This window comes from Taudactylus pleione, unplaced genomic scaffold (genome assembly GCF_031769625.1).
Source record: "Taudactylus pleione unplaced genomic scaffold, aTauple2 ptg001229l, whole genome shotgun sequence".
NCBI lineage: Eukaryota > Metazoa > Chordata > Amphibia > Anura > Myobatrachidae > Taudactylus > Taudactylus pleione.
Genome location: NW_028285629.1, coordinates 277332 through 295133, shown reverse-complemented (window position 1 = coordinate 295133; position 17802 = coordinate 277332). Strand labels below are relative to the sequence as shown.

The 17802-nt window shown below is 50.6% G+C and overlaps 1 protein-coding gene across 1 annotated transcript in view; it reads left to right on the top strand.

The window, feature by feature from the left end:
- LOC148450990 (sodium/potassium-transporting ATPase subunit alpha-1) overlaps positions 1-17802 on the top strand; it is a 37786-nt gene that overhangs the window by 5824 nt on the left and 14160 nt on the right. Inside the window, exons 2-11 of the mRNA XM_088462409.1 lie at positions 10861-10977; positions 11072-11131; positions 11219-11422; positions 12909-13022; positions 13256-13390; positions 13474-13591; positions 13684-13952; positions 14042-14240; positions 14323-14432; positions 14974-15108. Of these exons, the coding sequence (XP_088318535.1) occupies positions 10861-10977; positions 11072-11131; positions 11219-11422; positions 12909-13022; positions 13256-13390; positions 13474-13591; positions 13684-13952; positions 14042-14240; positions 14323-14432; positions 14974-15108 (1461 nt within the window). The remainder of the gene's footprint in view (positions 1-10860; positions 10978-11071; positions 11132-11218; positions 11423-12908; positions 13023-13255; positions 13391-13473; positions 13592-13683; positions 13953-14041; positions 14241-14322; positions 14433-14973; positions 15109-17802) is intronic.

The following is a 17802-nucleotide window of genomic DNA, read 5'->3' as shown; positions in this document are numbered from 1 at the left end:
CTGGCAGGCGTCTCTGAGGACGGGTGCATGGCAGGGCTGGTGCCAATGTCTGCCCTCACAGCATGCCAGCTACTCTGCCCTTTCACTTGTTAATGTGAGCAGCCACCCGGCTGTCTGCCACACGAGCCTGGAAGCCAGCTCTTACTGCTTCCCTAATTATTGTGTGTATAACGTACATTATATCTGCATTACGGTATAATACTCACCAGCAAAGTGTCGCTGTAAGATTACATAGTGTGTAATGACGTGCTCTGCCCATCCCTGTGTTACTGGCACTTTCTGCTCTTCTAGTTATCGGGCGATTGGTGGTTTATATACTCTATAGCTATACTTTGGACGCTCCTTACTTTCTATGGTAGTAGTCCCGCAGGTCTGGTGTCCATGGGTATTTCCCTGGGCATAGTAACGCCCCCTGCTGGTAATGTGAGACAGTGGCAGCTGTGCCAGGTGATGCCCTCTTCCTAAAGCTGCTCTGTGGTAATACCCAATGTTGGGATCCGCCTTCCTATTTTAATGTGGGTACATTGGTGCCAACCCCTCACCCCTTATTCCTGGGGCATTGCGAGCTGGTAATACAGGAGGATCCTGTTGTGAGCGGGTTAATGCCTGTACCTGTGGTCTCCTCTCTGCTAGGGGCGGCCTATATATAGCCCCGGGGAGGTCTGGCACGGTAGGGTGGTGAATACACACGTCAGTAATGCCTTCCTCTCCTCATTTCAGGACTTTGTGCTCTCCCATTCACCTTGTAGTTCCATTTCAAGGTTAGACAGCTGATGGGCTGGAATCATGGTGACCCCTACCCCAATGATTGCCCCTATATGATCCTATGGTGGGGTTTCTTTGTAGTTGTCTCAGTGGCTTTGTGTCTCCTACAGATTACTCTGAGAAGGGAATCAAGGGGGATTGCTTCCCCAGGCTAATAAACCTGTATGGATAACGAGATCCTCAAAGTATACAGCCCTCTATACGTTACTACCACCTCCTATATAACCGAGTATTGCTCTCTATACATTACTGCCACCTCCTATATACCCGAGTATTGCTCTCTATACATTACTGCCACCTCCTATATACCAGTGTATTGCTCTCTATACATTACTGCCACCTCCTATATACCAGTGTATTGCTCTCTATACGTTATTACCTCCTATATACCCTTGTACTGCTTTCTATACATTACTGCCACCTCCTGTATACCCGAGTACTGCTCTCTATACGTTACCACCTCCTATATACCCTTGTACTGCTTTCTATACATTACTGCCACCTCCTATATACCCGAGTATTGCTCTCTATACGTTACCACCTCCTATATACCCTTGTACTGCTTTCTATACATTACTGCCACCTCCTATATACCCGTGTACTGCTCTCTATACATTACTGCCACCTCCTGTATACGCGTGTACTGCTCTCTATACGTTACTGCCACCTCCTATATACCCATGTACTGCTCTCTATACATTACTGCCACCTCCTGTATACCCGTGTACTGCTCTCTATACATTACTGCCACCTCCTATATACCCGTGTACTGCTCTCTATACGTTACAACCTCCTATATACCTGTGTACTGCTCTCTATACGTTACCACCTCCTATATACCCGAGTACTGCTCTCTATACGTTACCACCTCCTATATACCCGAGTACTGCTCTCTATACGTTACCACCTCCTATATACCCGAGTACTGCTCTCTATACGTTACCACCTCCTATATACCCGTGTACTGCTCTCTATAAGTTACCACCTCCTATATACCTGAGTACTGCTCTCTATACATTACTGCCACCTCCTGTATACCCGTGTACTGCTCTCTATACATTACTGCCACCTCCTGTATACCCAGATACAGCGCTCTATACATTACTGCCATCTTTGTATGCCCGGGTCCCTGCTCTCTATACATTACTGCCATCTCTATGCCCGGGTGCCCGCTCTCTGTATACATTACTGCCATCTCTGTATGCCGAGGTAGCCGCTCTGTATACAGTACTGCCATCTCTGAATGCCCGGGTACCCGCTCTGTATACATTACTGCCATCTCTGTATGCCCGGGTACCCGCTCTCTGTACACATTTCTGCCATCTCTGTATGCCGAGGTACCCGCTCTGTATACAGTACTGCCATCTCTGTATGCCCGGGTACCCGCTCTGTATACATTACTGCCATCTCCTGCGGTTTCCTCAGTGCAGAATGAGGTCATTGTGGTGAATGATGTTGTGAATAGTTCTGTGTATCTCTGGCGTGTAAATGGCTCATTCTGTATGACTGTAGTGTAAGGTAATGGTGCCATGTGAAGGTGTGCCCGGCGTTCTGTATTATACTGAAGATGGGCCGGGCTGCTCTCAGTAATCGTTGCCCTGTGCCCCCATCACCGGGCCTGTCAGGCGGTCAGAGTCCAGGAGCTGGAGCAATTTATTCCCCTGGACTTTAACCCATTTGCAGAAATCTGGGGATGACTTTATTGCTGAATAATGTGAAGGGTTAATCTTTGCTGTTGTGAAATATTCCTGCAGGTTTGTTCTGTTCTCCTTCAGCCAGTTCCAGGGTGTGTAATCCTGGCACCATCCTTGTGCCCTGAGGGTGCGGACTGTCTTGGCACCGTGTACCCCACCTCCCCTACAGCCCAGGTTTCCTGTTAGTGTTATACCTCTCTGGTTCTCTTCCTTTATTGCTTTCGGGTTCCCAGCAGTTGGCACAGGCTGTGTACGGGTTATGTAAGCAGGATATATGGGGAACTCAACGGTTACTTTTTGGGCGCTCTAAGCAGTGGGTGTCCGAGGGAGCGATATAGTTGCTGCTCCGATCAGGCATGAATGCCAGGGATGCCCGCGTTTTTACTCTCATCCTTGGTTAGTGAGCACAAATGTGCACAAAGTCCTGTATTTGGATGCCCAAATGTCACTTTTCATGTCGTGCCCATTAGTTTACACAGGTTTAGCCTCTGTGCGGCTAAAGGGTTAAGTAATGAGCGCCAAAACAATTGCATTGCTCCGTCAGGTACCCATTAATTATTGCTGCCCAAAAACATTTGAATCGCCCCCTATGTGTCTATACATGCAGTATATAAGTGGCTATACATTCTGCACTGGTATATGTATGTATATGATGTGTCTTCAGAGGCGCACACTCGCTCTGAATCAGGGTGTCCCTATTTTTTTTTTTTTTTTACCCCGGCCTCCAGGTCGCTCGCTAAGCTGTGGGTGACCACCCACAGCAATAGCAGGAGGCCTGACGATGGTCACAATATTATCGCGACCATCGGGCTTGCGACAAGACCCTTGTGGTAGGGTCTCGTCCACCGCAAGCCTCAGTGAACTTCCTGCTCTAATAGAGCCGGAAGTCCACTACTGACCACGCGTGATGTCAGTAGGGCCGCCCACAAACGGCAGACGTTCCTTCGGGAACGCCTCCATTTGTCCAGCCACCCCCCCCCCCCTGCTTACAAAACAAGGCGAGCTGTCGATCAACATCGACAGCCAACCCGTTTTGCTGTGAGCTCCGGAGCGAGTGAAGTTCTCACTCGCTACGGCGCTTGCGCACACCGCCGCACTGGGCCACCATCGACCCACTTGGAAGCGGGTCTGAATCAGGCCCTATGTGTATAGAATATATAAGTGGCTATACGTGCAGTCTGGGGTGGTATATGGACCTGATTCAGACCTGCTCGCTAAGGCGTTATCACTCGCTGTGAGCGATTTTCGCCCATCTGTGCATGCGTATAATTCGCAGTGCGCAAGCCGTTCGTTGTGATCTGATTTTGGTAGCTCGTAAACCACCATCAGGTCGCTGCTATGAGTGACAGATTGCGCCGTTTGTGGGAAGTAACGGGAAGGTGCTTGTGAATGGAGGAGTGGATGTGCGAATGCAGGCGTGTCAGGCCGCCCAAACGCTGTTTAAAGGGCGTGCATAATTATCAAAGTAGCGTCATTGTACACGTCACCTGCATGTATTTCAGCCAGCGCTGATCGCTGTGCTTACGGCGGGGAAAGGCAGCCTCGATGGCTCACGATGGTCCCGATTAATCCTACATTTCCCGGAGATGACGTGTGTTGCGTGAGGCAAGGGGGCGTCTTCAGACACTTGCGAGCGCACTTTGCCATAGCTCACTGACACACAGTGGGCGTCCTTACGCGATGCAGTGCGAGCGCTTAATTTAAATATCCGTCCCCTTTTGGCCAGCGAGCGATCGCATCTTGCGAGCGGGTCTGAATGAGCTGCTATGTGTATAGAATATATGTGGCTATACGTGCAGTCTGCAGTGCATTATATATCTATATACGGAATAGATCGCTCTGCAGTGCATTATAGATGTATATACAGAATAGATCGCTCTGCAGTGCATTATAGATGTATATACAGAATAGATCGCTCTGCAGTGCATTATAGATGTATATACGGAATAGATCGCTCTGCAGTGCATTATAGATGTATATACAGAATAGATCGCTCTGCAGTGCATTATAGATGTATATACAGAATAGATCGCTCTGCAGTGCATTATAGATGTATATACGGAATAGATCGCTCTGCAGTGCATTATAGATGTATATACGGAATAGATCGCTCTGCAGTGCATTATAGATGTATATACGGAATAGATCGCTCTGCAGTGCATTATAGATGTATATACGGAATAGATCGCTCTGCAGTGCATTATAGATGTATATACGGAATAGATCGCTCTGCAGTGCATTATAGATGTATATACGGAATAGATCGCTCTGCAGTGCATTATAGATGTATATACGGAATAGATCGCTCTGCAGTGCATTATAGATGTATATACGGAATAGATCGCTCTGCAGTGCATTATAGATGTATATACGGAATAGATCGCTCTGCAGTGCATTATAGATGTATATACGGAATAGATCGCTCTGCAGTGCATTATAGATGTATATACGGAATAGATCGCTCTGCAGTGCATTATAGATGTATATACGGAATAGATCGCTCTGCAGTGCATTATAGATGTATATACGGAATAGATCGCTCTGCAGTGCATTATAGATGTATATACGGAATAGATCGCTCTGCAGTGCATTATAGATGTATATACGGAATAGATCGCTCTGCAGTGCCCCGGCCTCTGTGTATACAGAATAGATCGCTCTGCAGTGCATTATAGATGTATATACGGAATAGATCGCTCTGCAGTGCCCCGGCCTCTGTGTATACAGAATAGATCGCTCTGCAGTGCATTATAGATGTATATACAGAATAGATCCCTCTGCAGTGCCCCGGCCTCTGTGTATACAGAATAGATCGCTCTGCAGTGCATTATATATGTATATACGGAATAGATCGCTCTGTAGTGCATTATATATGTATATACAGAATAGATCGCTCTGCAGTGCATTATATATGTATATACGGAATAGATCGCTCTGCAGTGCATTACATATGTATATACAGAATAGATCGCTCTGCAGTGCATTATAGATGTATATACAGAATAGATCGCTCTGCAGTGCCCCGGCCTCTGTGTATACAGAATAGATCGCTCTGCAGTGCATTATATATGTATATACAGAATAGATCGCTCTGCAGTGCATTATATATGTATATACAGAATAGATCGCTCTGCAGTGCATTATAGATGTATATACAGAATAGATCGCTCTGTAGTGCATTACATATGTATATACGGAATAGATCGCTCTGCAGTGCATTACATATGTATATACGGAATAGATCGCTCTGCAGTGCATTATAGATGTATATGCGGAATAGATCGCTCTGCAGTGCATTATATATGTATATACGGAATAGATCGCTCTGTAGTGCATTATATATGTATATACAGAATAGATCGCTCTGTAGTGCATTATATATGTATATACAGAATAGATCGCTCTGTAGTGCATTACATATGATTAGGATATGGAAGTGCTTGTATATTACACTGCGGCCTTCACGTATAGATGGAATGACTCCTTAGGCATAAGAGTGACTTGCACATAGCTTCTTGTATCTCTGGAGACCATGACTGTTCCTGTGTACATCCGAATGTGCTTGGGAGGCTGGTGAGAGCAGAGCTGGCATCTCCGGAGGGCACATGCCTTCTCCTGTCTGCCTGTTGGGTATGATGCTAGTGAACAGTGTGTACCGATGTGGCTGAGGTAATCGGATTACAGAACCTGAAGCCTCTTGCCGCCCTGTGTCTGGGTGCTGATCTGTAGGAACATGTATGTACCGAGTGTAACACTTCTCCCTTGTATTTGCACACTGTGACCGCAGGAAGCGGTGACGTGATGAGGCATGTCTGTATGTCTGCACTCCCTGTGCTATTTGGGCCGTGTTGTCCTCTATTGTTCTCTTGCAATGATTTGACCTTGACATTAAGCAATGTCAGCCTAAGAGTCCGCACCTCCGGGCACCCAGGCTCCAGACGCCATCGTGTAAGCTCCACGTTATACGTTATTAGATGTCGTCTCGCTGTACTGGGTCCCTGGGAAGTCTTCATTTACTGCTTCCACCTATGATATGATGAGCGAGCCGGGCGTCCTGTGCATCGTGCGGGCTGTTACCCGGTGGTCTCTTCTCAGGCCGTGAAAACCTCATGTTCCTGAGTCGGAGATATGAGGGGTCTTTGCCATCTTCTCACCACCCACCTGTCGGAGCAGAGTTTTCTTATTTCGCTCTTTGATCATATATTTGTATTTCCCATTCTGGGGCGAATTCAGTCAGCCGCAGCCCTTGGTGTATCGCAGCATGACTTTCACGCGCTTACTGGCAGTCATTTTTTTTTTTTTATTTATTTCATTTTTTTATGAGCGCTCCTGATTAATGTAATTCAATTGCAAAAGGCTTATCCTGGTAGTATCGCAGCAATACCTGCATTAGGTACGTATTGGGGGGGGGGCTGTCTATATTCTTGGGGGGGGGGGGCTGTGGATATAGGCTGTGGATAATCTTGGGGTGCGTATAATGCCTGTGAGGTGTTTCAGCCATAAAATCTCTTATAAACACCTGTCCCGTCAATACAGCCCCCCCCTATAGCTGTCCCGTCAATACAGCCCCCCCCTATAGCTGTCCCGTCAATACAGCCCCCCCCTATAGCTGTCCCGTCAATACAGCCCCCCCTATAGCTGTCCCGTCAATACAGCCCCCCCCTATAGCGGTCCCGTCAATACAGCTGTCCTGTAAGTACAGCCCCCCATATACCTGTATTGCATAATTTAACCCTTTCTGCTTGTTTCAGAATATCACCCCAAAAATTGCATTTGCTGTCGTTCTACCCACCTAAGCGCCTGTCTTCTCATTAGGGGCTGTTCCTCGGGGTTTTGAACAAAGTTCTGACATTTTTACCTTGAAAATATTCCCCTCTCCTCCCCCTTACTCAGGGGCTGCGAACAAAACTTTTAGTGTTAATTCCTATGGAGAGTTAACGCGGGTTACCTAGGTCGTCTAATTGAATAGCTAAACACTTGCGCTCGCCATGTTTCTCTGTGTAAACAAGGTGAACTGAATGTGGCGCCCTCTCCTGGCAGCAAGGACAAATGGCTGCGGATGTGTAACTGGGGGGCGTCCTTTCTGCCGAGGTCGGTCTCTGCCGTCGCACCTACTATAACCCTTAATATCGGTAATAACTAAATGAGATTTTCTCAGCTAATAGAGGATGAGCCCCCTTGCTGTTGGGGGCGTCCTAATCGCACGTGAGCAGCTCCCAGGCCTGTACAGAGAATGGGGCGATGGTGAGAGTGCGCTGGGTTACTGGGTGATGATTTGGGGACTTTTCACAGGGCTTCTGGCTCTTAATTGTCTTCGCATCAATGGGGCTGAATTGAATTAAATTCTCTGTGTGGACGTAGCTCCTGGTTAAGTGCCCGGCAATAATGCCGGGAGATACAGCGATTAATGCCCAGGACTTAGTTGTGGTAAATTGCATCTCCTGGCTTAGGTGCGGCGATGATGTCACTGCATGTGGTAATGTGCATTAGCCCCGAGGCTACTGGCGCTGGTGGCTGATTGCACCTCAAGAGGGTTTGAGCAGAAATCTGCAAGTCGCTGGCTTATAGCGCAGGCACCTGAATAGCTCCGGGCACGTAATACGAAAACTACATCCTTGTGAAGTGAACTACATTTCCCCCCCTATGTTACCTTTATAAAAATCTTTGCTGTATTATTAGATATGTATTTATACATACAGTGCCCGGTGCATACAGAGGCCGGCTGGATTAGCCATGTATTCACACTACAACAGGCACAGACCCGGGGCCCGTGTGCCTGGCGTGGGGGCGCTCTGGGGCCCGTGTGCCTGGCGTGGGGGCGCTCTGGGGCCCGTGTGCCTGGCGTGGGGGCGCTCTGGGGCCCGTGTGCCTGGCGTGGGGGCGCTCTGGGGCCCGTGTGCCTGGCGTGGGGGCGCTCTGGGGCCCGTGTGCCTGGCGTGGGGGCGCTCTGGGGCCCGTGTGCCTGGCGTGGGGGCGCTCTGGGGCCCGTGTGCCTGGCGTGGGGGCGCTCTGGGGCCCGTGTGCCTGCCTGCTGCTGCTGTCAGTCTGGTATGCTGCATGCGTTTGGCTCCGGGCTGTGTAAAATAGGAAGTTGTATTAGGCCGGCGCCAGTGTTGATGAAAGGGTTAATAGAAGGATTAATGACTGTATCCAGCCCGCTGTCTCCAGTGTCTGCACCATGTAATGGAAAAAGTGCCCTGGCTGAGTCCTGTGACTGGAGCATTGTGTGAGTGTAGGATTGGGGGAGGCGGAACTCATGTTAACCCTGTGTGTGCGGTGTGGGGAGAGTAGAGTCATTGCCGGTTAACCCTTTGTCTATGGAGGCGCGCTCCCTGCCTGAGCTGTATGACTGGGCTGTGTGTAAGTGACTACATTTACCTGCTGAGGTCTAACCTCACCTGAGCTAGCCCTGTCTCTGCTTGTGTGCTGGGGGAGGAGGGGGGTGATTAGTTCAGGTTATCCCCCTCTGTACTCTGTCACATGAACTGGCTCATCCTCCTGCTGCTGACTGATGTGTATGTACCAGGTCTTACATTACATGCCCGTGTCCCTTCCTCTATACATGCTCCCTATCTGTAGTCACTACTGCTGCCATCAGTGATACCGGGTAATGGGGTACAGCCCCCCGTGTCCCTTCCTCTATACATGCTCCTTATCTGTAGTCACTACTGCTGCCATCAGTGATGCCGGGTAATGGGGTACAGCCCCCCGTGTCCCTTCCTCTATACATGCTCCCTATCTCTAGTCACTACTGCTGCCATCAGTGAGGCTGGGTAATGGGGTACAGCCCCCCGTGTCACTTCCTCTATACATGCTCCTTATCTCTAGTCACTACTGTTGCCATCAGTGATGCTGGGTAATGGGGTACAGCCCCCCCCGTGTCCCTTCCTGTATACATGCTCCTTATCTCTAGTCCCTACTGCTGCCATCAGTGATGCTGGGTAATGGGGTACAGCCCCCCGTGTCCCTTCCTGTATACATGCTCCTTATCTCTAGTCCCTACTGCTGCCATCAGTGATGCCGGGTAATGGGGTACAGCCCCCCGTGTCCCTTCCTCTATACATGCTCCTTATCTCTAGTCACTACTGCTGCCATCAGTGATGCCGGGTAATGGGGTACAGCCCCCCGTTTCACTTCCTCTATACTTGCTCCTTATCTCTAGTCACTACTGCTGCCATCAGTGATGCCGGGTAATGGGGTACAGCCCCCCGTGTCCCTTCCTCTATACATGCTCCTTATCTCTAGTCACTACTGCTGCCATCAGTGATGCCGGGTAATGGGGTACAGCCCCCCGTGTCCCTTCCTCTATATATGCTCCTTATCTCTAGTCCCTACTGCTGACATCAGTGATGCCGGGTAATGGGGTACAGCCCCCCGTGTCCCTTCCTCTATATATGCTCCTTATCTCTAGTCCCTACTGCTGACATCAGTGATGCCGGGTAATGGGGTACAGCCCCCCGTGTCCCTTCCTCTATACATGCTCCTTATCTCTAGTCCCTACTGCTGCCATCAGTGATGCTGGGTAATGGGGTACAGCCCCCAAATGTCCCTTCCTCTATTCTGGAGGGCAGCGGGCAGTCACCCTCCTCTTTTCCTCGTCATCTACGTTTTCATGTCATGTTGGCTCCATCCCCCACCTCCATCGTTGCTCTGTCTTACACCTGTCGTCCATTTATATCTCCTGCTACAGCTTTAGTCCCCCGCCCACCCCCCCTATTTTCGCACACCGTCTGCAGCTCGTCACTGTGTCTCCCCCCCATTCCTCCATTCTCTTCTCCCACCTCCCCATCCCCCAGGTCAGATTTCTCAATGTGGTATCTGGTTCGTGTTTTATCTATGACACATTGTTCCTGTAACACGTGACTTACACACGGGGAGGGAGGGGAGGAGGGATACTGTACAGCATTAACCCTCTGTGTACCAGGATGCGCTGCATTAGAGTGTGAGCCTTTGGTGAGGATGACGGGATGGGGGTTCTCGGTGATTATCAGGGGGTTGCTATAGAAACTGCTGAGTATCTTGCACGCTGTAACGCTGGATCGTCTCGCTGCTGGCGCACTCCCCAGTGTGTAGATTCTCCTGGCTTGTCACCTTGTTAATGGGCTGTATATATACGAGGTGACACATACTTGTCTCATGGCGAAATTGGGTCCCTGGGCGGCTTGTTCTGACATCCTGGGTCTTTATTACCTGGCAGGCGCGGGCTCGGCAGCTGCGATACTACTTGGCTGTGACCCGTTACCATCCGTGTGCTGCCAGGAACATTGAATTTCATGGTTTGGCACCGGGTCCTCTATGGGAGGATGGGGTCTGTAAATCATTTGGAGACCTCCCCTTCCCCTGTAGACATGTGGTGATTAGGGCCCCGATGGCTATTCTATAGAATGTCTTCTCCCCACAGGCCGGACGCGATAAGTATGAGCCCGCAGCCACATCCGAACATGGCGCCAAGAAAAAGGGCAAGAAGGGTAAAGGGAAGGATAAAGACATGGACGAGCTGAAGAAGGAGGTGACCATGGTAAGTCCCCGCAGCTGCAGTCCTGTAACGTGGGACCAGTCGCCTGGTATGTGCCCTACGCTCACCCTCTTCTCTCCCTTCTCTCCCAATGCAGGAGGAGCACAAAATGACTTTTGATGAATTGCACCGCAAATTTGGAACTGATCTGGCACGGGTATGTCCGCCGATGGGTAGCGCCGGCACGCGGCTGTACCGCGCAGAACCTGGATGTGTCCTGTCAACTTCTCATTGTCTGTTTCAGGGTCTTACAACAGCTCGGGCAGCAGAAATCCTGGCACGAGATGGTCCGAACGCTCTCACCCCTCCCCCCACCACTCCCGAATGGGTGAAGTTTTGTCGTCAACTGTTTGGGGGCTTCTCTATGCTGCTGTGGATAGGGGCTATTCTCTGCTTCCTGGCGTATGGAATCCAGGCCGCCACAGAGGAGGAACCTCAGAATGATAATGTAAGGACTTGGAGCGCCCAGGCGCTCGTGCTGTGCAATATCGGTAGTATGTGCTGTGTAATATCGGTAGTATGTGCCCTGTAGTGCCCAGGCCCTCGTGCTGTGTAATATCGGTAGTATGTGCCCTGTAGTGCCCAGGCGCTCGTGCTGTGTAATATCGGTAGTATGTGCCCCGTAGTGCCCAGGCGCTCGTGCTGTGTAATATCGGTAGTATGTACCCTGTAGTGCCCAGGCGCTCGTGCTGTGTAATATCGGTAGTATGTACCCTGTAGTGCCCAGGCGCTCGTGCTGTGTAATATCGGTAGTATGTACCCTGTAGTGCCCAGGCGCTCGTGCTGTGTAATATCGGTAGTATGTGCTGTGTAATATCGGTAGTATGTGCCCTGTAGTGCCCAGGCGCTCGTGCTGTGTAATATCGGTAGTATGTGCCCTGTAGTGCCCAGGCGCTCGTGCTGTGTAATATCGGTAGTATGTGCCCTGTAGTGCCCAGGCGCTCGTGCTGTGTAATATCGGTAGTATGTGCCCTGTAGTGCCCAGGCCCTCGTGCTGTGTAATATCGGTAGTATGTGCCCTGTAGTGCCCAGGCCCTCGTGCTGTGTAATATCGGTAGTATGTGCCCTGTAGTGCCCAGGCGCTCGTGCTGTGTAATATCGGTAGTATGTGCCCTGTAGTGCCCAGGCGCTCGTGCTGTGTAATATCGGTAGTATGTGCCCTGTAGTGCCCGGCCGCTCGTGCTGTGTAATATCGGTAGTATGTGTCCTGTAGTGCCCAGGCCCTCGTGCTGTGTAATATCGGTAGTATGTGCCCTGTAGTGCCCAGGCCCTCGTGCTGTGTAATATCGGTAGTATGTGCCCTGTAGTGCCCAGGCCCTCGTGCTGTGTAATATCGGTAGTATGTGCCCTGTAGTGCCCAGGCCCTCGTGCTGTGTAATATCGGTAGTATGTGCCCTGTAGTGCCCAGGCCCTCGTGCTGTGTAATATCGGTAGTATGTGCCCTGTAGTGCCCAGGCCCTCGTGCTGTGTAATATCGGTAGTATGTGCCCTGTAGTGCCCAGGCCCTCGTGCTGTGTAATATTGGTAGTATGTGCTGTGTAATATTGGTAGTATGTGCCCTGTAGTGCCCGGCCCCTCGTGCTGTGTAATATCGGTAGTATGTGCCCTGTAGTGCCCAGGCTCTCGTGCTGTGTAATATCGGTAGTATGTGCCCTGTAGTGCCCAGGCGCTCGTGCTGTGTAATATCGGTAGTATGTGCCCTGTAGTGCCTGGCCCCTCGTGCTGTGTAATATCGGTAGTATGTGCCCTGTAGTGCCCAGGCCCTCGTGCTGTGTAATATCGGTAGTATGTGCTGTGTGATATCGGTAGTATGTGCTGTGTGATATCGGTAGTATGTGCCCTGTAGTGCCCAGGCCCTCATGCTGTGTGATATCGGTAGTATGTGCCGTGTGATATCGGTAGTATGTATTATACCATCTTCTCTCCTTCGTTAGCTCTACCTCGGTGTTGTTCTCTCGGCTGTCGTCATCATCACCGGCTGCTTCTCCTACTACCAAGAGGCAAAGAGCTCTAAGATCATGGAGTCCTTCAAGAACATGGTGCCTCAGGTACGTCGATGGAACCAGACTGGTGTTATTCCTGTTACTTAGGGCCTCATTTATCAACGAGTTGCGTATTATAATGACGCTCCAGCCGATCGGCTCCCAACTGGCACCTGTTTGAATAATGACAGGAGCTGATTGGCTGGAGGACCATTTATCATACTCCGTCAGGTTTAGCACTCGTTGTGAATGAGGCCCTTAGATTGTTACTGTAACGAGACGCTTTCCCTCCCTCTCAGCAAGCCCTGGTGATACGTAATGGTGAGAAGCTGAGCATTAATGCGGAGGAGGTGGTCGCGGGGGATCTTGTGGAAGTGAAGGGAGGAGACCGTATCCCAGCGGATCTCCGGGTCATTTCTGCTCAGGGCTGCAAGGTGTGTTGCTACAGATGATTACGTCTATAGTAGAACATCTGTGGTGACCGCGGTGACCTAACGCCTCTTCTAACTCTCCGTAGGTTGATAACTCTTCTCTCACTGGAGAGTCTGAACCGCAGACCCGATCTCCTGACTTCACCAATGAAAATCCCCTGGAGACCCGGAACATCGCTTTCTTCTCCACCAACTGTGTGGAAGGTGAGAGGCTGGCATACTCCTGGCCGTGTGCCATCTCCGAGTTCTGGGTCTGCCCAGTGTCTGACTCTGTGTTTTTCCTCCTCCGCCAACAGGCACCGCTCGTGGCATTGTTGTGAACACCGGTGACCGCACAGTGATGGGGCGTATCGCGACCCTTGCGTCTGGTCTGGAGGGAGGCCGTACCCCTATTGCAATTGAAATTGAGCACTTCATTCACATCATCACCGGCGTGGCCGTCTTTCTGGGCGTCAGCTTCTTCATCCTGTCGCTCATCTTGCAGTACACTTGGCTTGAGGCCGTCATCTTCCTCATTGGTATCATTGTAGCCAACGTGCCTGAAGGGCTGTTGGCCACAGTCACGGTGAGTAACGGAGATGGTGAGTAGTACGGGACTATGGTGTATCGGCTGGTGGCTGACGTGACGGCGTTCCTCCTCCTCCTCCCCTACAGGTGTGCCTTACACTCACTGCCAAGCGGATGGCTCGCAAAAACTGCCTGGTGAAGAACTTGGAAGCCGTGGAGACTCTTGGTTCCACATCCACCATCTGCTCGGACAAGACTGGGACCCTCACTCAGAACCGTATGACCGTGGCGCACATGTGGTTTGACAATCAGATCCATGAAGCAGATACGACGGAGAATCAAAGCGGTACGTTCATTTTCTGGCGGTGGTGGTTATGGAGGCGGATTCCGTCTAGCGTCAGTCAGTGACGTCATTATCTCCCCTGCAGGTGCCTCTTTTGACAAAAGCTCCCTGACCTGGACGGCATTGTCTCGTGTAGCCGGTCTGTGTAACAGGGCGGTGTTTCAGGCCGCACAGGAGAACACCCCGATTCTGAAGGTGGGTTTCTGCTGACTGATGGTGATGGGAAGAATTTTGACGTGGTGGTGTAGTTTGATCAGAATTGGCTTTCTGCCTGACTTTGTACTTTGTCAGTGTCACACAATCCCTAAAAATGGAGACTCGCCCATGAGTGAGCAGCTCAGCACTCGATGCAGGCTGCCTCAGTCTGGATGCAATTTATCCACAATCTGTAATCCTGGCAAAGTTTTAGTATACGGAGATTGGTTGCAACCACACACTGCCACCATGGGCGGGCCCCCTGCCGCCTGTGAACGGGACACCAGTCCCGGCATCCCCCCCCCCCCCCCCCATCTCCAATGGCAGCCCTGCTAGATATTATCATTTGCGCCTAATTTGCATAGTTATCCGGGTTCTACACGAGGGCAAAATAAAAAACAAATGAAAGCTGCAGGTGTACCAGGATCCAGGCAACGCCGGGTATCCTAGCTAGTGTGTAATACTATGGTGTGCTGCCATCTCACCCCCTCCCCGTCTGTATATAATATAACGGTATATGTGTCCCGGGCTTCTGTCGCAGAGAGACGTTGCTGGTGATGCCTCAGAGTCCGCTCTACTGAAGTGTATAGAACTCTGCTGCGGATCCGTGAGAGACATGAGAGACAAGAACCCGAAAGTCGCTGAGATCCCCTTTAACTCCACCAATAAATACCAGGTGAGCAGGGTGCTGGTGCTGTGTGTGGGCAGTAGGTATATATAGAAGTACCAGGTGAGCAGGGTGCTGGTGCTGTGTGTGTGGGCAGTAGGTATATATAGAAGTACCAGGTGAGCAGGGTGCTGGTGCTGTGTGTGTGTGTGGGCAGTAGGTATATATAGAAGTACCAGGTGAGCAGGGTGCTGGTGCTGTGTGTGTGGGCAGTAGGTATATATAGAAGTACCAGGTGAGCAGGGTGCTGGTGCTGTGTGTGTGGGCAGTAGGTATATATAGAAGTACCAGGTGAGCAGGGTGCTGTGTGTGGGCAGTAGGTATATATAGAAGTACCAGGTGAGCAGGGTGCTGTGTGTGTGGGCAGTAGGTATATATAGAAGTACCAGGTGAGCAGGGTGCTGGTGCTGTGTGTATGTGGGCAGTAGGTATATATAGAAGTACCAGGTGAGCAGGGTGCTGGTGCTGTGTGTGTGTGGGCAGTAGGTATATATAGAAGTACCAGGTGAGCAGGGTGCTGGTGCTGTGTGTGGGCAGTAGGTATATATAGAAGTACCAGGTGAGCAGGGTGCTGGTGCTGTGTATGTGGGCAGTAGGTATATATAGAAGCACCAGGTGAGCAGGGTGCTGGTGCTGTGTGTGTGGGCAGTAGGTATATATAGAAGCACCAGGTGAGCAGGGTGCTGGTGCTGTGTGTGTGTGTGTGTGGGCAGTAGGTATATATAGAAGTACCAGGTGAGCAGGGTGCTGGTGCTGTGTGTGTGGGCAGTAGGTATATATAGAAGTACCAGGTGAGCAGGGTGCTGGTGCTGTGTGTGTGGGCAGTAGGTATATATAGAAGCACCAGGTGAGCAGGGTGCTGGTGCTGTATGTGTGTGGGCAGTAGGTATATATAGAAGTACCAGGTGAGCAGGGTGCTGGTGCTGTATGTATGTGGGCAGTAGGTATATATAGAAGTACCAGGTGAGCAGGGTGCTGGTGCTGTGTGTGGGCAGTAGGTATATATAGAAGTACCAGGTGAGCAGGGTGCTGGTGCTGTGTGTGGGCAGTAGGTATATATAGAAGCACCAGGTGAGCAGGGTGCTGGTGCTGTATGTGTGGGCAGTAGGTATATATAGAAGTACCAGGTGAGCAGGGTGCTGGTGCTGTGTGTGTGTGTGGGCAGTAGGTATATATAGAAGTACCAGGTGAGCAGGGTGCTGGTGCTGTGTGTGTGTGGGCAGTAGGTATATATAGAAGTACCAGGTGAGCAGGGTGCTGGTGCTGTGTGTGTGTGGGCAGTAGGTATATATAGAAGTACCAGGTGAGCAGGGTGCTGGTGCTGTATGTATGTGGGCAGTAGGTATATATAGAAGTACCAGGTGAGCAGGGTGCTGGTGCTGTGTGTGGGCAGTAGGTATATATAGAAGTACCAGGTGAGCAGGGTGCTGTGTGTGTGTGGGCAGTAGGTATATATAGAAGTACCAGGTGAGCAGGGTGCTGGTGCTGTATGTGGGCAGTAGGTATATATAGAAGTACCAGGTGAGCAGGGTGCTGGTGCTGTGTGTGTGTGGGCAGTAGGTATATATAGAAGTACCAGGTGAGCAGGGTGCTGGTGCTGTATGTATGTGGGCAGTAGGTATATATAGAAGCACCAGGTGAGCAGGGTGCTGGTGCTGTGTGGTTGGGCAGTAGGTATATATAGAAGTACCAGGTGAGCAGGGTGCTGGTGCTGTATGTGGGCAGTAGGTATATATAGAAGTACCAGGTGAGCAGGGTGCTGGTGCTGTGTGTGTGTGGGCAGTAGGTATATATAGAAGTACCAGGTGAGCAGGGTGCTGGTGCTGTGTGTGTGTGGGCAGTAGGTATATATAGAAGTACCAGGTGAGCAGGGTGCTGGTGCTGTGTGTGTGGGCAGTAGGTATATATAGAAGTACCAGGTGAGCAGGGTGCTGGTGCTGTGTGTGTGGGCAGTAGGTATATATAGAAGTACCAGGTGAGCAGGGTGCTGGTGCTGTGTGTGTGGGCAGTAGGTATATATAGAAGTACCAGGTGAGCAGGGTGCTGGTGCTGTGTGTGTGGGCAGTAGGTATATATAGAAGTACCAGGTGAGCAGGGTGCTGGTGCTGTATGTGTGGGCAGTAGGTATATATAGAAGTACCAGGTGAGCAGGGTGCTGGTGCTGTGTGTGTGTGTGGGCAGTAGGTATATATAGAAGTACCAGGTGAGCAGGGTGCTGGTGCTGTGTGTGTGTGGGCAGTAGGTATATATAGAAGTACCAGGTGAGCAGGGTGCTGGTGCTGTGTGTGTGTGGGCAGTAGGTATATATAGAAGTACCAGGTGAGCAGGGTGCTGGTGCTGTGTGTGTGTGGGCAGTAGGTATATATAGAAGTACCAGGTGAGCAGGGTGCTGGTGCTGTATGTGTGGGCGGTAGGTATATATAGAAGTACCAGGTGAGCAGGGTGCTGTGTGTGTGGGCAGTAGGTATATATAGAAGTACCAGGTGAGCAGGGTGCTGGTGCTGTATGTGTGGGCAGTAGGTATATATAGAAGTACCAGGTGAGCAGGGTGCTGGTGCTGTGTGTGTGTGGGCAGTAGGTATATATAGAAGTACCAGGTGAGCAGGGTGCTGGTGCTGTGTGTGTGTGGGCAGTAGGTATATATAGAAGTACCAGGTGAGCAGGGTGCTGGTGCTGTGTGTGTGTGGGCAGTAGGTATATATA